At 37.6% G+C, this 18,783-nt stretch overlaps 1 protein-coding gene across 1 annotated transcript in view; it reads right to left on the bottom strand.

Annotated features, from left to right (window-relative positions):
• Positions 1-3,769: 3,769 nt before the first annotated feature.
• The window catches only part of LOC114285419 (Afadin/alpha-actinin-binding protein), a 30,466-nt gene continuing 15,452 nt past the window's right edge, over positions 3,770-18,783 (bottom strand). Inside the window, exons 11-16 of the mRNA XM_028228462.2 lie at positions 13,266-13,376; positions 13,093-13,170; positions 12,878-12,997; positions 5,196-5,239; positions 5,072-5,129; positions 3,770-4,165 (exon numbers count right to left, since the gene is read on the bottom strand). Of these exons, the coding sequence (XP_028084263.1) occupies positions 4,157-4,165; positions 5,072-5,129; positions 5,196-5,239; positions 12,878-12,997; positions 13,093-13,170; positions 13,266-13,376 (420 nt within the window). The 3' untranslated portion in view covers positions 3,770-4,156. The remainder of the gene's footprint in view (positions 4,166-5,071; positions 5,130-5,195; positions 5,240-12,877; positions 12,998-13,092; positions 13,171-13,265; positions 13,377-18,783) is intronic.

The raw sequence follows: 18,783 nt of genomic DNA, 5'->3' as shown, positions 1-18,783 counted from the left end.
CTCAAAGTGTAAGGCTCAAAAACCATAACTGAGGGTGTGCTTGTTTTAGTCCAATGGCCATGGGATTGGATTGTGTTTGCTTGCAATAAAAACCTTAGGACTAATAGTCCCTTGTTATTCTAATCCCATGGCATTGGAGAATTAAAGTAGAAAAAGATAATTTTGTCCTCCATTTTATGAAAATAACATAGTTATATTTTATATAATAAGAACTTTTACATAATTTTATATATTTAGTCCTAACCAACTAATATCACCACACTACAAACAAACATAATTTTTATTAGTCCCCTCACTAACAATGTCTTCACTAACAATCCTTACACTAATAATTTCATCTAACGTAACTATAAAACTAAACGAGTTGAGTTCTGAATATTGAGCCCAATAACTAATGTAATCTATATTCTAAAAGTAAACTAGCTATTATAGATCTCAATAAAATAAGCCTAATAAAACTAATCTAGTTGAAATAAATTGGGTTAATTGCCGGTCAATTCTATTCAGTAGATTTCAGTACGTAAAAGTTCTATGCAAATGTACCAATAAATCTTAAAATACCTATATTGTCCTCATTAAATTTATTACCCCCATTAAATTTCTCATTTTTTTTTTATTTTTTTACTTTCTTTCTAGCATTTCTCTAGAGAGCTTCAAACTTTGCTGTCTACCGCAACTGCCACCATAGATGTCCACCTACCACCGCCGTCGTTATCGTCATCATTCAATTGTTGCCACCATTCACCAACCACCTCCACCGTTGATGATCTATACTCTAATGTCTTCGATCTACACACTACCACCATCCTTTGTCACCATCAACACAACACACTTCTCACGATCATCCTCTTCCTTTGTTGCCCTCACTTCATTGATGACTTTTACATCTAGTCATTTCTTTCCAACACTGATCTTAATCGGTGACTTTAAATCTTGCCATTTTAAATGTCGATTTATTATTCTGGACACCAATCTGGTATCGTATCCCTCATCCTCGTGAGATGTAGCCATGACATAATTATATTCTATATAATAAGGACTTTTATGTAATTTCACATATTTAGTCACAACCAACTAATATCACCACACTAGTATACAAACAAACATAATTTTTATTAGTCCCTTCACTAACAATTCATTATTAACAATTTTCACACTAACAATCGCATTTAATCTAACTATAAAAATAAACAGGGCTGAGTTCTGAATATTGAGCCCAATACCTATTGTAATCTATATTCTAAAAGTAAACTAACTATTATCAAGATCTCAATAAAATAAGCCCAATAAAACTAATCTAGTTGAAATAAATTGGGTTAATTGCCGGTCAATTTTATTTAGTGGATTTAGGTACCTACAAGTTCTATGCAAATGTACTAATAAATCTTAAAATACCTATATTGTCCTTATTAAATTTATTACCCCCATTAAATTTCTCATTTTATCATTTTTCTACTCTTTCTACGATTTCTCTAGAGAGCTTTAAACCACCACTGTCTACCACAATTGTCCCATGGATGTCCACCTGCCACCGCCATCGCTATCATTATCATTCTATCAGCGCCACCATTCACCAATCACCTCCACCATTGCTAATCTATACTCTAACGTCTTCGACCTTCACACTACCACCCTCCTTTGTCACCATCAATGCCACACATTTCTCACCATCATCCTCTTCTTTTGTTGCCCTCATCTCACTGATGACTTTCAGATCTAGTCATTTCTTTCCAATACAGATCTTCACCGGTGACTTCAAATCTGACCATTTTAAATGTTGATCTATTATTTTGGACACTAATCTAGTATCATATCCCTCATCCCTGTGAAGATGTAGCCATGACATGATCGTCGAAGCTCATACCAATGAGATCGAGCCTCTCTCACTCTCTTTTTTATGTGTGTTTACATTTATATCAATGGATTTCTATCAATCTGTTTGTAAAAATCTGGTTAAACCAACTTCTTTGTTTATAAAGTCTAGATATTAGTAAATAAAATTATGGGGAGGAATATATCAATCTTACTTCTTTTTGTGTTGAAGTATGTTGGTGTGTTTTTGTGAATGAATAAGTGAATGGGAGTGTAAGAGTAAAAGGGAGTAATTGATTAAGTAGTCCGGAAAATTTTGATCAATGTTACCAGTAATAAATTCATCATTGATATTTATCTTCTTCCGTCTACTCCTCCCTTTCTCTTGTCGCCACCAGATCTGAGGACATGAACAGAGTTGTGAGATAATGGAGAAAGAGGCTTTTGACCCCAAAAAATAGTCAGATAATTATCGAAAAATATGGCCTAAAAATATCACTAGAGGTCGGAGATGATTACTAGTTGAAAGATTTTTTTTTTTTGGGGGGGGGGGGGGCGCAATATTGATAATTGGGGATAAGGTGGTGAAAAGGAAAGCATTTAAAAAATGTTGATAAACCTGACATATAAGTAAAGATTAATGCTTCCTACCTCCACTGGGGGTCGACCCCCAGTGAGGTGTCGGTCCCGGATTGGTCCAAAAAAAAAAATTGTTTTTTTTTTTTTTTAAAGTTTTCAGCCAGTGGGGGCGCGCCACGTCACTGGGGGCGCGACCCCCACTGGGGGGTATGCAACGCGATTGGTAAGTAAATAAGTCTAATTCACAAGGCTAAGTGTATAAACACCCAAACTCATCATAGACAGGTCAGATTGAGTTGGGCTTCAATGACTATTCAAATATATAACCAAATTTCCCTGCGATAATAAAGGATTAAAAAATATATACTAATTTCATACATTTCGTTAGGTAGGTTAAGTTACTATGAGAAATCATTGTAATTATATGAAATGTAAGATTAGCAATAATTTATTCACACTTGAGAAAAAGTCTATAATTTTCCCAATAAAAATTCTCATTTCAGTGAAGTATTTAGCATTGTCCAGCACAGAGATTGAAACACGAAAAGAAAATAAGGAAAAAAAATTAATAAGCTGCCATTTCACAACATTTACAATTTATTATTTTTTTTTTTGTTTACAAAAAATATTAAACATGTATATATTTATTTGGGATAAAAATAAAAATAAAAATCATATTTGGTATGTAAGTATTTTAAAATTTTATTTTGAAAACAAATAAGAAGGGATAGTTGCAAGAGGTAGTTAACGAATAGAGATGATAATTGGAGGTAATTGTCAGCCACTATTGGCTGAAGGTGGTTGCCACGGGTGAAAAGTAGTTGGAAATGGCAGGATGTGGTGGAAAGCCGTAAGAAATGGTGGCTAAAAATAATTGTCAATGGTCGAAAAAAGTAGTGGTCAAAAATAATTGTCGAAAAAAGTGATCCGTCAATTGTGATAGTTGAACGTGATTTTCAACAAAATGTACTGGTCAAAGGTGGTTAGCACTAATGGAAGGTGATTGGTGGCAATGGCATGTGATTGATGATTGAGGGAAGTGGTGATCAGAGGTGGTTGGGAGAAGTAATTAGCAATGGTAGCCAGTAATGATAAGCAATGGGTAAGGATCAAAAAAAGGAAGAAAAAAAAAATTAAACAAAAAAGTAAAATCAATTTTTGTGTTCACAAAATTTAATAAAATTTGAAAATTATTTATAACTTTTTGAAAACGAAAACAAACAAAATGAGTTTTTATTTACAATTTTCAAAAATTCTGTAAATATAAACAAAAAATTATAAATATAAACATTATCAAATAGGCCCTGAGCTAAATAAAACAATTTCTTAATTACTAAAAAGTTAATTAAAAAATACAAAAATAATCATTGGAATAAAATTGCCAAAAGAAAAATGACATAACAGGTAGTTATGCAATTTTACTAACAGACCCTAACTACAGCGATTGAGACCTTAAAAGATATTCCATGACAAGCTTGGGTAATGCAAGTTTTCTAAGTTCGATTACGAAAACAAGTCAAATAAACTAATGAATATACTATCTTGCATACACTTCAATTAAGGAGCAGCAAGATACTGATAAAATGACATCAAGGTTTACAAGTACATTTAGTTCTATCAAAGAACCCAAATTTATCATTTGGACACTTGATCAGATTAGGTATACAGCATTTTAGATGTCCATATGCTAAAATTGAGCTCAACATGTCAATGTGGTTTCAATATAGATTGAAAACCTAAAGCCGACAACTCCAATTGGATGATTTCAGACCCCCTGAACACAACAAATACTCAGATTAAAACAACTAACAATAAGAATGTTACGATACTATATAAATCAGGATTTGATCGTTATTTATTTATTTTTGAGTATACAGTTCTATTCTTCTCAAACTACACTTACAAAAATTCAAAATAGTAAAAACACCCAGTCATATAACAGGCTTGAACTACAAATAAATCTGTGACCCAATTATGTTTTTTTACGGCGTATACATATTTTCTTAAGATATTTTTAATAGTTTTGCTTGGGATCCCAACTAAACTACCGAAGAATCTTACACCCATGAATGTGGTGTGTAGAATTTTCAGTAATTTCCTAGGGATGCATAACTTTTTCCTATTTTTTAATAGATTAACTGACTGTAATTGGACATACATTCAACTGTTATCTTCTGTGTCTTGCAACCATGATCTCGACCCAAAAATGGACATTCATAAGAAAATTATGTCCTACATATAGAAAATTTTATTGTATTTATTAATGTGTTAGCTGCCGTGCACCAGTTGTGCGGTGCTTCCATCTGGAAAACTCTATCCATACATAAAATTCAAACAAAAAACACCAAAAGAATGATGTGGAGTTGTTTTGTTTTGAAATGAAAGGTCACCCCATTAAGCCACATCATCATTATGTATGAAATTTTTTTATGAATTTTCTGTTTGTATGTCATCCTCAATTACATCCATCTCTAAACATGATTCCAACTGTAGCCAGTTCATTTTCTATCAAGAACACAACCACCCACAGCAAGAACTTCAAGAAATGATTGGATGTATGACAGCTCAAATACATCATAGAAGTTGTAAGGTAACTGGCAATAAATACAGTGGTAGATTTACCATCAGAATCAAAATAACCAGAAGAAGGAAGAGATGCAACACAGTTCTTAATTTATACCTCAGCTGGTGATGAAATGATTGAATCCCTTTCAGAACTCAAATGGCCACTCAATCTCCTGCATAAATACAAATAACTTCTTGAATCTGTACTTTATTGAGATAATGGAAATGCAGGTCAATACCTTGGCCTCTCAGACTTGGCGAGATGTTTAGACATTATGGACGCCTGCAATTAGACCCATGGTTATGATATAAGTTTGTCTCAGTTACAAAAATTAAAAACAGGTTGCAACACAATCATCACTGAACTGCAAAAGATTCATGTGTGTTTGGAAACAACCAGAGCCGCACATACATGAGTTAAAAGGGATGACAACGTTGGCCTGCAAACTATTATATTTACAAAAGTTACTTCGTTTCAATCATTGGATTAGAGTGTTTGACACTTGATGACACCACACCCAATTCCAACCATCCTACATTACTCAAACAAAATGCAGAAAATGTAACCATATCTCAAAGTTAATATTGCTGTCTTCAATATACAGACAGACACATGCACATGCACACATTCACGCTAAAAGCACATTATGCTATGCACAACCCTCTACATGCAAATTTGAGTATGGAAGTCCTAATTAATTCACCACCAAACATTTATAATATCCCTCCCTCATAATGCCTATCTATTGACAAGTTACTGCATCCAACACTTTGACCCTTGTTGGGATGAAATTAAACCCTTGTCTCAGTGTGGTGTGGATAAATCTTGGGAGTACCACATAAGAAATTCTGGTTACAAAAATAGTTCCACATACAAGAGCACTTTTTTGTTAGATTAGGGATATGGCTGGACAGCAGGTATGGGCCAGGAATCCCTAGCCTGGCCCTGCCCTACTAATAACTCTGTCCCATCCGTCCCATACCCATACCCACAAGAGGTTTCTGGTCTCAGCTCCATCCCCAACTGCAGAACTCCCCTTCAATTTCATACAACAACTATACAACCCTGCTTGGAGATTGATTATTAGAAGAAAGTTATTTCCAATATATATATTAGGGGGGGGGGGGGGGGGGGGGGGAGAAACAATATGTGGAAAGATGATTATGAAGGAAATGCTCAAATCAAGAGATTGAAAAGAGAAAATATAACAGATCTAATAACAATGCATGTCAAGGAGAAGTGCAGGTGAGGCAACAAGGAGCTTCAGCTTCATAGAGCACAACATCAATAGTTAAGAGACATGGATTAGGTGTGTCATGCACTTGTATATATGGAGGCTCAAAAATTAAACCAATTGCTCCCCAAACCCAAATTGGGGTTAGCAAAAACTCTCCCAGCAGAGCTGGGGTGGCACAGATTGCACATTTATTTTGGTATATTGCCATCCCAAGTTGGATATATGAATCAACAAAGACACCTGGATCATGCAGAAACATCTTATAGATGAACTTCTTTGCACTAGTAAAGATAATTCAATAAATTTACCAAAAGTAAATATTTCATATGTGATAAGTAGCATATTTATGCACTTTTAGTCTTAAATTGCAATGCATTTACATCCACCACTTCTTATTTCAGACAAGTTTTTTTATTAGAAAATTCAAGGATGTCTTTTATAATTGGTTGATGCTATTTTGTGTGGCTTTATTGAGTTTTAATGACATTTCATTGCAAAGGTAATTCTAGCCAACCAAAGACAAATTGTAGTCAAACTACCTTTCATGTTTGCACTGTTTTTTCTTTTTCTATTTTTTTTTTTTTTTCTTCGCAGTGTAACTACCAGCACAACATTAGGTTGGACAAATCTTAGTATTTCGGTCATAACTTTTGACTTGGATATGGGATTGATGAGAAATTTGTGGGCATTTGAAAGAACACAAGCTCTAAAAAGCCAATTTATTTCACTTTTTTAGGCCAATAAACCAAAAGTCACTTTATCATTTGCCACAAATAAAAAGACAAAATAACAAACTTGTTCCTAAAATAAGCCAAAAAATCAGAAAGCCAAAAGCTAGCATATTTTTGCAGAAACTTTTCATCTTTAGAACCTTTTTTCAACAGAAGTAATAAATTTAACCATTTGCATCTGTCAAGACTAGATGACCCTAAAAATTAAAAAAGAAAATAACTTGAAAAAGTCCATTAAAGGAAAAAACAACAAACCTACTTTTTTAGACTTTTTCAGCAAAATTCGGCTTACTTTCATCTGTAGTAGACTTGAAATTGTGCTTCATTTAAGCCTTGTGACATAATATAACTTGGTGAAAATTACTAACCAATTTTCTAACAAGGGCATAATGATTTAAAAGTGAATTGTGCCATTGGAAACTGAGAGTTAGGCTGATATTATTATCAATTCTTTGTTACTTAGAATTCTAGTGTCTCTAGTACTTCACATGTTCTCCAAGGTCTTGTGCTACCTTCTTATGATTTTCATGGAATTGAATAATCTCCATTTGCATTTGAAAAGAGGCTTTCAAATTTTGGATTTGTCATGATTATTAATTTTTGAAATCTTCGCAATGTTTCTCTCAAGGATTGTACATGGGGAGGGAAGGTGATGTGCAGCATATTTATGCACTTCAGTCTTAAATTGAAATGCATTTATATTCACTTCTCGCTTTACAGACAAGTATATTCATTAGAAAATTTAATAATGTCCTTTTATGATTAGTTGATGATATTTTTAGGCTTATTGTGTTTTAGGCTTATGTAATTCTAACCAATTCTAGCCAATGTAATTCTAGCCAACCTGTTAAAATTGATGTATTATTGATTGATATATGTTATATTATTACAAATGGTGAGGGGCTCCTTCTATAGGAGATGTAGTGGAGTAGGTGGTAGTAGGTGTAGTAGGTGGAGTAGGTGATGGTAGGTTTTAACAGCCCCCCGCAAACTCAAGGGGGATAGGAACTAACCAACTTGAGTTTGGAGAGAGTAACAAAAACAAGAAAATAATCTGAAAAAAAAAAATAGATAGGAGACACTGTATGGTCGTGTCAGACCGTTGTAGAAGACTGTATGGTTATGGCAGACCGATGTAGAAGACAGTTTATGGGGTCATGTCGGACCGTTGTAGCAGACAATGTTGTGACAGTTGTTGTGACAGTTTACGGAGTCTTGCTGGACCCTTGTAGAAACTAACCGGAATCAATGTCGGGACAGTTTACAGAGTCTTGTCGGACCCATGAAGGAGCTAACCGGAATCAATGTCGGGACAGTTTACAGAGTCTTGTCGGACCCTTAAAAATTCGCACCCTCAAAAGGTGTGCCCAATCTTTCAAAAGGCGTGCCATCAAAAGGCGTGCCCAATCCATAAAAAGGCGTGCCATCAAAAGGCGAGCCCAAGTCATAAAAAGATGTGCCGGACATGATGGCGAGGCGCGTCACCACATTGGCTTGCGCGCCCGTTTTGTCATCTGGCGTCAAGTGGCACGCGATGCGCGCGTCTGCCTTGGCTATTTAACCAAGGTTGAGGCAGAGACTGTGCAAACCAGTCTGAAACCGCCGAACATTTGCATTCTGAAATACTTTGTAAACACTCTGTAACCAATCCTTCTCTGAAAGTACCAGTCGGAAATCGCTGCGTCGCTGAAACACTCAGCAACCCAAAAAACATGGCCTCTTCTTCCCGTCCAGCTACCCAGAACATGGCCTCCTCTTCCCGTGGTCTGCTCACGCTCTTTCCAGACCTGAACGAGTCCACAAGAGAAATAACTGGTGCGGTGGCCAGTGAACCTCAACCAAACACCTCTGGTTTTGCTCCGTTGAACTTTCCGATGCGGTCTGTGGAGCAAAAAATGGCGGTGCAAACTGATATTGAGGCCAATCAGTATACTTTGAAGTCATGTGTGGAGACCATGACGGCGGTCACAAACTTGTCGCACCGGCTTCAGAGTAGGACAAATGAGGTGCAACAATTAAACGCCCAACTGGCTCTGCTCCAACGCGTGTATAAGGATGCGCGAGCAGAGATAAGTGTGCTAAAGGCGGAAAATAAGGAGCTGAAGCGGAAGGCCACCGTGATGTTCCGATTTGGAGGTCCACCGTATGCTGTAGAGGAGGAGCAGTGTGGAGGCAACTTGCTTGGTGGTCTAGGAAGCACGGAGGCAACACCGTCAAGGGCCGCGCAGGATGGAGGCAAGAAAAAGAGACCGGCGGCAGAGTAGAGAAGAAAAATCCCACCGGTGGATGTGGTGGTTTTGTTTGTTTTGTGGTTTGTTTGTTTGTTTGTTTTTTTTTTTTTTTTTTTTTTTTTGGTGTAAAATTGTGATCAGGGCAAAGTCCCGATAGAAATAAAATGAGTGTATTGTGAAAATCCGAATGGCTTGAAGGTACAAGACTGAGCAGAAAAATTAGATGGAATGAATTTTTTTTTTTTTTTTTTTTTTTTTTTAAAGAAAAGATAAAAAATGGAGGTTCAAGAAAAAGTTGGGCGGTGGAAAATGTGATTATGGTTTTGGGTGGAGAATATTTTAGAATAGAAAAGTGTATATAATAATAATAAGAAAAGTGAATTGGGTAGCCCAGTGAAGAATCTAAGAGAGATTTCTAAAGAATGGATTTATTTATTTATTTATTATTAATTTTTTTTTTTTGATAAAATAAAATAAATAAAGGTAAAGTGGGGGAGCGTGAATCAGCATGCGTTTTAAAAAGTGAGGAGGTATGAATTAGAGTGGGTATGGGTTTGTACAAAATAATAATAAAATAAATGAGTGGAGAAGGTTGGCCCACGCACACACACGGTGTATGATGGGTTTTATATATATATATATACTGAGAGAGTGGGGAACAAGGGGAATAATGAATATAATGAAAGTGGGTGGAAAGCCAACCATGAAGAAGTGGAGCCTTGGGAATGGGATGAGGTCGACTGCAAGCTTGCGGAGATCAGAGTGCAGCTAACCAGGAAACCGGAGGCAACAGGTGACACCACTCATGGTGGCAGAAATCAAATGGCTCAAATCTCCAAAGCTGGGAATGGTGAGCTTGAGTGTACGGAAGCAAATATCATAGAGAGCCTCTCCAAAACCATACACTCATCGGCGTTCTCAACTAGCTGATGCACAGAGAGCGTGGCAGACTCGAGCTGTCGGTGATGATGGCTCGGTTGTGGAGTTGCAGCAGTGACAGCCCGGTTGTGGAGTTGCAGCGGGGAATAAAAAGAATACCGCTGCTGAAGAGTCTGGTCATCACTGGGATTCTGCTTTGTTTTCCGATCGTGAACGGCAAGAAAAATTCAACAAGTTCATGGGTGTGAAGGGCGACGTGAAAGTGGAGCAAAAACCAGACAATCAAGAAAGCAGCAGCCTCCTCCAAGCAGAGAAGCAGAGGGAACTGCAGCTGGATTTGGAGAAGCAATACACTGCTGGACTGCTTGGAAGTGATATTTTGAGACCATAGAGGGAGAAGAGGCAACAGAGGAAGCTTCAAGGAAGAAAATTGGTGGTGATGGGTTGACTAGGTGAGTCAAAGACAGCGACTCGAAGGAGTTGGGCGTGAAGGTGGTGGACTCGAAGAAATTTCAAGGTATGTGTAGAAAATTCTAGCGGACTAGGTTGAGGTCCGGCGGGCAGCTAAGGTGAGGTTGCCGCCCGCCGGGGAAGCGAAAATATTAGGTTCTAAACCTGCTCTGATACCATGTCAAAATTGATGTATTATTGATTGATATATGTTATATTATTACAAATGGTGAGGGGCTCCTTATATAGGAGATGTAGTGGAGTAGGTGGTAGTAGGTGGAGTAGGTGATGGTAGGTTTTAACACAACCAAATAGAGAAATTGTAACATGTTCCCACAGTTTTATTTTTTCTTTCGAAGTGACACTGCTACAACTAATTAGTTGGACCAGTCTCTCTATTTAGTCTCAATTTGGAAAGAAGACTACAAGTTTCCAACTTTGAATCTAAGGAAAATTTCCTAAATCGAACAATTTATGGGTTAAAATTAAGTATGAAATCAACCAAAAATGTGAACAAAGAAATCCACCTGTACACTTACAATGACGATTGGAGTATACCATGCAACTGATTGTTATGGCTTCAATTTGGTGCAACTCACAGCACATGAGCTCACTTGCAAATTTTCAAAGCAAAGAAGGTCCATCCAATTCAAGTTGTGTCCAAATAAAGACAAGCAATGAAGGGAAAATTGCAACAGATAAGAAACAAATCTGGACAGGAATTAGCTTGCACATATTGTTTCACACGTCACTTTCGGCTCACATATCAGATTGAGTCAAAATCAAATGCATTGGAAAGCTGATTCAGAGAGCAAGAAATTTGGGTTTCACGAAGACTTCTGGATTCAGACATTTAGAGGGTCAAAACAGGATGCCAATAGGAGCCAAAAAACTGGGATTTGGATATCTGAAATTTCCTTCTAGCAGAAGAATTCCTATGAGTGCTGAGGACTTACGTAGGGAAAGAGGACAAAAAATCAACCTTGGTGGTGGTCGACTGGCTTTGGTTCTTCTATTATTTTCTGTTTGAAGAGGATTAGTTCTATGTTTTCAGCTCTTTTTTTTTTTTTTTTTTTGGGGGGGGGGGGGGGAACTATGAGTAGCTAAATTGCTAGCAAAGGCAAGAGGGGAACCCCAATATTCTATTATGTGTTATTGTGATTACCAGTGTCATTATTCACAAATTACTACTGAATTTTTTGGGATTGAATTAACCGTTAGAAAATCACATGTTGATAAATTTTATGATTCATTATTATTCTTGAATATATCAAATGCATACTCTACGATTCGTTATGATTTGGGAATATAATGAGTGCGTAATTTTCTCTATAACATGTTAACGGATTCAATTTCTCAATCAACTGCATTCAATCTACATTACACCTTCATTAAGTTTTTCATCATATTTTCCAATTAGGATAGTTGGCTCTCTAACTTAACTGAGTTAAAGATACTTCAAGTATGTGAAATAGGATGCCCGGTGGATCAATCCCTAGTGCTTTTCTCCATTGATTTCTCTTAATTCAAGTTTAATTTTCTTCAATCATCATTTCAATATCATTCTCTTGCTCCACTCCCTGGTGGATGAATAAACAACCAATTCATTTTAATTTTGTTCACAATAATAGAAATGTTACATAAGTGTCTACCATTCCTTGTGGATTGACCTGAGACTTAACGAGAAATTACTACTTGTGATACGGAGTGCTTGGGTTTGCAATCATTTTGTCATAGAAGTATATAATATGTTTGCAGTGCACAAGATATAGAGAATCATCTAGAATGCATGGCCGTAAAGATTAAATACCTAAAGAACTAGTAAAAAGGTTTATTTACCTAAACAAAAGCATGCCAAGGATAAACAAAACTGATTTTACTTCTTCAACAGATTCAAAATTGCTAATAAGTAGATATACATTTAAAAATTAGCTTTGGAAGTGACAAACTAGGAACAGTCAGGAAGGCTAGAAAAGAATAAGAAATAAATATGTATGATAAACAGTAAATGTATATAATTAAGGCAGTGCTGCCTAAAGGTTACAACATACAATATCCCCATGTAAGTGATCCATGCTATAAAAAATGACAGGAAAGCTATAGCTTGGTGCACTTGATAAAATTATGCAACTTATCTGGAGTAAATTCATGTAGATGCTAGGGGAAGGGGAAGACCTAAGTTGACATGGGACGTGGTAGTGAAAAATTTATTTAATTTAGTTGAACACATGGCCCTTTATAGAACTGAATGGCAAAAAAGGATTCATGTAACTGACCCCAATTGATTCAGACACAAGGATTAATTTGGTTTGGTTTAGTATCTAGAGTAAATTCAAACTTCATCCAACTATCCAACTATCTAGAGTAAATTCAAACTGGGAATGTTCAGTACCTGCTCCTGGATTATGCTTCTTGCCTCAACTAGTTGAGCTTCAAGCTCAAGCTCCCTTTCAGTTGCTTCAGAAGTGACTTCTGCTCCTTTTTGTGCATCTTGTAGCTGACCCATACGCTCCTTCAATTTTGAGAGCAGCACACAAAAAAAATTAATGACTTCAATATTAACCGACAAACAAACATGCCATGCACAAATGGTGAAATGTACTACACCTTTATGGAAGCCATTTTATTTCGGAGACTTTCTTCTATTTGATCTCGAGCCATGTGAAAAGGCAGGTCAAAGACATCCTAGAAGTTATAAACTCATAAATCTTACTTCTTAAAATAGCAGTTCACCCATCAAGAAAAAATCCACTTGCATCATTTCCAACAATCTGCCATACCGTCCTCCCACCCAATGGGGACTGTGAAGGATCAGCATCCAGTCTTTCATTTAGAGGAAAAGATTGCTTGGACAGACCATTTGGAGCATTCAGGAAATCACGCATATCCACCTGTAAGTGAAATATATGATAGAACTGTTTACATACATGGAAAAGCTTCTTACCAATTTCATTACAAGTGAAAGATTTCACAGTATTCAATAAAGAACATCAATTGTGCAGATCCTTCTCCATTACCTCATCTTTCCCACAGGAAAACTAGTGTTCAACATAAAAATCATGTATATTTCAATTTTGAATTTTATACTTTCATCCACTGAGAAAGGAGCCCATTTGGGGAGATTGTGAAAATGTTGTTTAAAGGACAAAAAGCATCATGCTTGTAGGAAGCCCAAGCAGACTGACCAATACCAGTCCATGCAAGGAAGCATGTCACATCATATTTTCTTGTCAAGGAATAGTGCTTCCTCAGTGTAAAGACCTTTTACCAGAAAAACAAACAATATACACATACAAATACTTAGAGATATGTGTATGTGTGTGTGTGCGGGCATGCGTGCGTGCACAATTCATGAGCAGGGAAGGGGCCTCAAACACTTTAGCTCAGCCCAAAAATTGGACAGGCCAAAAATTGCAGCCAGCTTGGCAAAAGAGGCCTATGAATTACACCAAGCTCTGTGGTGACTAAACTGATGGAACCCCTACTTAGAATCACACATATATTGGATGTTTTTATGATTCCATACAATGATGGGTGTTACATTTAGACAAACAACTATCAGTGAAAAGTTAAAAGCATAGCATGGATCATCCCTCTACCAACTATTAGAGCCATGGTGTGAAGTATTTACCAATACCGCATATTGATATACACTGCTACTCTGTTTAGCAAGATAATACACAATCACACTACTAGAGAAACCATAGGTTGCCAAATATTTGATGCAATCATTTTGTGGATATCTCCTACCCTATTCGCATGTTGTGCACACGTAGACAATGAGGTGTGCCTTACACATCAGCTATAGTACAGATGTGAGTCTGCCTTTATGGGACACGTGTCTGGGTGGAGATGGGAAACTTCATAGCATTTGAGAAAATGAGCCCAAGTCTTAAAATACAAATTCATGCTATGCTAGCATGTGTACCACAGTGGTTTAACCGCACAGCTCAAAGCAGTTCACTTGACTTCAGTTGTTGCAGTGGTTATACTACGAGAGCGTTACCCACATGGTAGAAGATCTGCACCATTTCCACACACATAAGATAAGAGGCAAGACTTAAGTATGTTGAAGTCTTTAGCAAAGCATCACAGGACTGTGGAATCTTATGGTTTAGTAGCTAGAGGTGTGGCTAGGTGTGATTTCCCGTAGGCTAAGAAGCACAAACACTTCTGCAAAAAAAGTGTGTCGTGTTTGACACTGACACTGACACTGACACTCTTCGAACACTCCCCAAAGCGTGTCTGACATTTCTTCGATGTGTCTTAATTAATATATCAAATTCATAATATTGGACACTTTACTGACACTTTTTGAACCTGCCAAACATGTTCTATGTGATGAATCCTTTCATAATAACGATGTTCTACATTCTTCAAAGCACAGCTAACACAATGTAAATATGTTTTGGAACATTTAAAATGAAGAATACACTAAATGCATTACAACGTTCTATAATTATTTTACATTCTTTATGTTAGAATTTCCCATCTTTACCTTCACCTACTCCACTACACACTCCACTTCACCTACCTCTACTCCACTACACACTCCACTTCACCTAACCCACTATCACCTCCACTACACCTACTACCACATTACCTTCACCTACTCCACTACACACTCCACTTCACCTACCTCTACTCCACTACACACTCCACTTCACCTAACCCACTATCACCTCCACTACACCTACTACCACATTTTCTTCTATATATAGATTGTATAGGAATTGTAATTAATGAATCTTGTAATCTATCAATCAAGACATCAATCAATAATACATAAATTCTTACATGGTATCAGAGCAAGGTTAAGAATTTAATATTTTTTCGCTTCACCGGCGGGCGGCAACCTCGCCTTGGCCGCCCGCCGGACCTCAACCTAGTCCGCTAGAATTGTCTACTACATACCTACCTCCTCATCATATCTTCATAACATCTCATTCTCTCTCGGCATCATAGTAGCCGTGATACTGCTCATACTTCTGGACAGCGGAGAGAACATCGTCTTTCTCGATCTTTCCGCCGACGCCGGTGGCGAGATCCAAGGCTCCGGCTTTCGACATCACTCTCCCCAAATAGTCCATAGCAGCTTCTCCACCGGAAAGATACTCCTAACAGCAGCGGAAAAAAGGTGTTTCCCTCAGACAAACAAGGCTCAATAGCTGTGGTCCTCATCAAAATACGTGTAATTGCTACTCCTGAACTTGGTTTCCCTATCCTTGCTAACAAGCTTCTCAAATGCTTCCGGGCCATGTTCTTCTATGTACTTCTCAGCAGCAGTTAGAATGTCATCTGGCTTACTGAAGATGTCCTTCTTCCTTGGGACATACTAGACGTTAACAGTCTGCTGTGGGTTAAGAAAGAAAGGCCTCAAATAATGCTCATAAACATATGCAGCACCACTGATACTCTTTATGATGGTGGATATTTCAATGCCATTACAACACAGCACCTTGAAATTTATTTTATTTTATTTTCTTATCTCTCTTTCTGACCATTACAACACAGCACCAGCACACTTGTTCCCACCTTTCATCATGGTCTCCACTTTCTTTTTCTTTTTTTATATTTATTTTAATCCATCTTTTTGAAAACAAAACCAATATCACTTTTTTTAATTCCTTAATTTATTTTAATAACATGAGTGGCCTCTCTTTTCCACCATCTCCCTCTTTTTCTACACAATATTTTTGTACCACCGCCCACTCCATGATTTCCATATTAATATTATTATTATTATTATTATTATTATTATTATTACAAAAAAAAAAAAAAAAAATTCATTCCAGTTGATTTTTCTGCCTTACCACACCTACCATTCGAGTTTGCCAAACACACTTATTTTATTCATGTCAGGATCAACCCCGATCATAATTTTACACGAGAAAAAAAAAAAAAAAAAAAAAAAAAAAAAAAAAAAACCACCATAACACACCCAACACCCACAGTGGGATTTTTCTTCTCTACTCTGCTGCAGATCTCTTCTTCTTTCCTCCGTCCTGGGCGGCCCTTGACGGTGCTGCCTCCGTGTTTCCTACGCCGCCGAGCACGTTCACTCCTCCATACTCCTCCACTGCAGCATACGGCGGACCTCCAAATCGAAACATCACAGTGGCCTTCCGCTTCAGCTCCTTATTTTCTGCTTTCAGCACACTTATCTCTGCTCGCGCATCCTTATACATGCGTTGGAGCAGAGCCAGCTGGGAATTTAAATGCTGCACCTCATTTGTCCTACTCTGCAGCCGGTTCGACAAATTTGTGACCGCCGTCATGGTTTCCACGCATGACTTCAAAGTATACTGATTAGCCTCAATATCAGTTTGCACCGCCATTTTTTGCTCCACCGACCGCATCGGAAAGTTCAATGGAGCAAAACCAGAGGTGTTTGGTTGAGGTTCACTGGCCACCGCACCAGTTATTTCTCTTGTGGGCTCGTTCAGTTCTGGAAAGAGCGTGAGCAGGTTCTGGGTAGCTGGACGGGAAGAAGAGGCCATGTTTTTGGGTTGCTAAGTGTTTCAGCGAAATAGCAATTTCAGACTGGTAATGTTCGGAAGGGTTGGTGACAGAATGGCAACAAAGTGTTCCACAGTTTCTCTCTCCGCAGAGGCAGAGTTTTTTCAGCGAAGGGTTGGTTTCAGAGGTTTCAGAATGGTATGCCTCAGCCTCAGCCTTCGTCTTGGTTAAATAGCCGAGGCAGCCACGCGTATCGCGCGCCTCTTGCCGCCCGACAAACTGGCACGCCTTTTGATGAATTGGGCACGCCTTTTGATGGCACGCCTTTTGAAAGATTGGGCACACCTTTTGAGGGTGCGACTTTTTAAGGGTCCGACAAGACTCTGTAAACTGTCCCGACATTGATTCCGGTTAGCTCCTTCAAGGGTCCGACAAGACTCTGTAAACTGTCCCGACATTGATTCCGGTTAGCTCCTTCAAGGGTCCGACAAGACTCTGTAAACTGTCCCGACATTAATTTCGGTTAGCTCCTTTATGGGTCCGACAAGACTCTGTAAACTGTCCCGACATTGATTCCGGTTAGTTACTACAAGGGTCCAGCAAGACTCCGTAAACTGTCACAACATTGTCTTCTACAACGGTCCGACATGACCCCATAAACTGTCTTCTACATCGGTCTGACACCACCATACAGTGTCCTCTACAACGTTATGACACCCCATACAGTGTCTTCACCAACGGTCTGACACGACCATACAGTGTCTCCTATCCTTTTTTATTTTTATGTATTTTCTTGTTTTGTTACTCTCTCCAAACTCAAGTTGGTTAGTTTCTCTCCTCCTTGAGTTTGCGGGGGGCTGTTAGAATTTCCCATCTTTACCTTCACCTACTCCACTACACACTCCACTTCACCTACCTCTACTCCACTACACACTCCACTTCACCTAACCCACTATCACCTCCACTACACCTACTACCACATTACCTTCACCTACTCCACTACACACTCCACTTCACCTACCTCTACTCCACTACACACTCCACTTCACCTAACCCACTATCACCTCCACTACACCTACTACCACATTTTCTTCTATATATAGATTGTATAGGAATTGTAATTAATGAATCTTGTAATCTATCAATCAAGACATCAATCAATAATACATAAATTCTTACACTTTATAATGTAATTATTACATAAATGGTATCTTGATTTTAAGTAATAATATATAGCTTTTAATGTGATTAGTGCTATGTTGCATATTTTTCATTATCTTTAATAAATAATTCATTTATATGACATAAATTTGTGAAAACTTAATTTTAACATGTCCCAAGTGTGTCATGTCGTGTCTCGTGTCCATGTCTATGACACTTAGTCCACGGGTGTCACAACCTTAGGCCAGCCTTAACAAGACAGAAACTACGTCACTAGGCATTTGTATGGATGCTCGAGGATTGAGGCAAACCCTAACAGAATGATCTGCTATGATATCCCCTAACACAGTATTTTAAAAGGCTCTAGGCGTACCGAGGCACAAGGCGAAGCACGCGCCTCACCAAAGCGAAACTCAAGTAGTAAAAGAAAAGCAAAATTATAAAATAGGTAAATTTTTCAACATAACAAATATATATATAATATTTAAAAAATCATAACCATTTTTAATAATCTCTAAACATAACATTCAATCTTCTAAAAACTAGAAATATAATGTCCAACAAAAGATATAAAGTATAACATTCAATCTTTTATCACTTTTTGCTCTCTTATGACTACATTTGGTCATTTTATATTGAATAGTTTTGAATCCCTTTGGTTATGTCTACAAAAAAAGC

This window comes from Camellia sinensis, chromosome 3 (genome assembly GCF_055761805.1).
Source record: "Camellia sinensis isolate YWXY chromosome 3, ASM5576180v1, whole genome shotgun sequence".
NCBI classification, from domain to species: domain Eukaryota; kingdom Viridiplantae; phylum Streptophyta; class Magnoliopsida; order Ericales; family Theaceae; genus Camellia; species Camellia sinensis.
This window is presented reverse-complemented; position numbering and strand designations above follow the sequence as displayed.